Here is a 1,758-nt window from a genome sequence, read left to right as displayed (position 1 = left end):
GCATAATATGCTGCAACCCTATCCCAAAAGGCAGCTGATCTCTGCTCATTCCCCACAACAGAGTCTTTGGATGTGTTGAGCCAGGCACTTGCAAGTGCCTTCTCTTCAGGAACACTCCATCTCACTCTAGACGCCCTAGCTAAGGATGTGGGTGTTTGGGATTCAAAAAAAGGAGGCTGTGAAGGACTGAGAGGCGTTGGGTTATCTTCTTGGCTAAACAAGAGATTGGTGAAGGATTGAGAGGAGGAATAGTTTAAGTTGGAAGCCATTTTGTGTTTTAGAAGAGTTTAAGTGGTTTGTTTAGTTCTCATTGTCGACATTATAAAGGAAAAGCCTCAATAAATAACAAACACAATACTAATTCAAGTCACTGAGACACTAGCCATCAACATAACTTTAATTTAGATGGCTAATGTCTCATCACCATTTTATTGAACTTTAAGTTTAAGTTCAGTTGCATTTAATTTTTTTTTCTGTTTAAATTCACTCCATCTCATCACCAACGCCACAAATACATTAAACTTCAGAAAAACTATTGTTAAAGAGATGACAATAAATTCACTATCTACTTTTTATGTATTCATTGATTCATTTAAAGACAACTACATTCTCAACCACATCTATCTAATCTCCATTAAATTAAAGTGGTCAGTTTCTATTTAATTTCATTGTTCCTAATCTCAATTCAATTCAATTTTACACACACAGAAATTAACAATTAAAGCAATTTAGGAGTGTACCTTTCACCTACGCATCTTCTCCACAACAATTGCACCATGAAGACATTCAGTAGTATCTTCACTTTCCTGCAAATATCAACAGACACATGGATGATGTCAATGACTGATATAAAGAAAATACAAAGTTGTTTGAAAAGAATTTTAAGACTATCAAATCAAATATGTTAAGCTAACCTCATCAGAATCTTCATCAGATGAATCTGAACTGCTTGCAGCCTTGGTAGCAGCAACCTTCTATTTAAATTAAACAAATACAACTAGTTTTAGTACTAGTAAAACACAATTCATAAGTGAAATAAGTGATCAACAAACAGAAAAATTTATCACCTCATCCTCAGAATCATCATCTGAGTCCTCATCAGAGGATGAATCATCTTCAGACGAACTCTCAGACCTTGGCCTTTTTAGCAGCAGCCGCAGCATGCTTCTTGGTTGCAGCCTTCTTGGCTGGAACTTTCTTAGCCTGTCAGATGTATTAAAGCTGATTAGAAATAACTCAATTCACATGCTCAAACCAACAAAAATAAATTAAGACAGTAAAAGTTATACCTTCTCATCTTCCTCAGATTCAGAATCTGATGAATCAGAGCTCTCAACCTTCTTAGTCACCTTCTTCACAGCTTTTTACTTTTGTACAGCAGCAATCACGTCTTCCTTCTGCTTCTTAAGACTCACTTTAGTATCAACATCATCTTCAGGCTCCCTCTTACCTAAAGAGAAGCAGCAAACAAAGTTTTTATCAATAAAACGTTCAATCTCATCATTAAAGGTTTTGAATTCATGATTGAAATATACTACAGAGATAGACAAATAACACCTATCGAATTCTAAGACCTATATTCCCAAACCAATCTTACGGGTTCATGAGACAAACAAATTACACAAATACTTCCATCAGACATATCAGAAGGAGAAACATAGATCTAAAAATGCAAACTTTCAAGACCAAACTCGTTATGTAACAGAGAAAGACAAGACCAAAGCATTTAAGGTTAAAGGGAACCAAAGTTCATACCTT

General features: G+C 35.3%; 1 protein-coding gene across 1 annotated transcript; it reads right to left on the bottom strand.

Moving 5' to 3' along the window:
- Positions 1 to 591: 591 nt before the first annotated feature.
- LOC9298287 (nucleolin 1) lies at positions 592 to 1,454 on the bottom strand. The gene is made up of 4 exons (XM_021016534.1): positions 1,290 to 1,454; positions 1,068 to 1,203; positions 915 to 974; positions 592 to 806 (listed from the first exon to the last, which is right to left on the bottom strand). The coding sequence occupies exons 1-4, from the start codon at positions 1,295 to 1,297 to the stop codon at positions 744 to 746; spliced, it is 267 nt and encodes an 88-aa protein (XP_020872193.1). The 5' UTR covers positions 1,298 to 1,454; the 3' UTR covers positions 592 to 743.
- Between the last annotated feature and the right edge of the window lie 304 nt (positions 1,455 to 1,758).

This window comes from Arabidopsis lyrata (assembly GCF_000004255.2).
Source record: "Arabidopsis lyrata subsp. lyrata unplaced genomic scaffold ARALYscaffold_905, whole genome shotgun sequence".
NCBI lineage: Eukaryota > Viridiplantae > Streptophyta > Magnoliopsida > Brassicales > Brassicaceae > Arabidopsis > Arabidopsis lyrata.
Note: the sequence above shows the minus strand (reverse complement) of the source record. Positions and strands in the feature narration are given on the sequence as shown.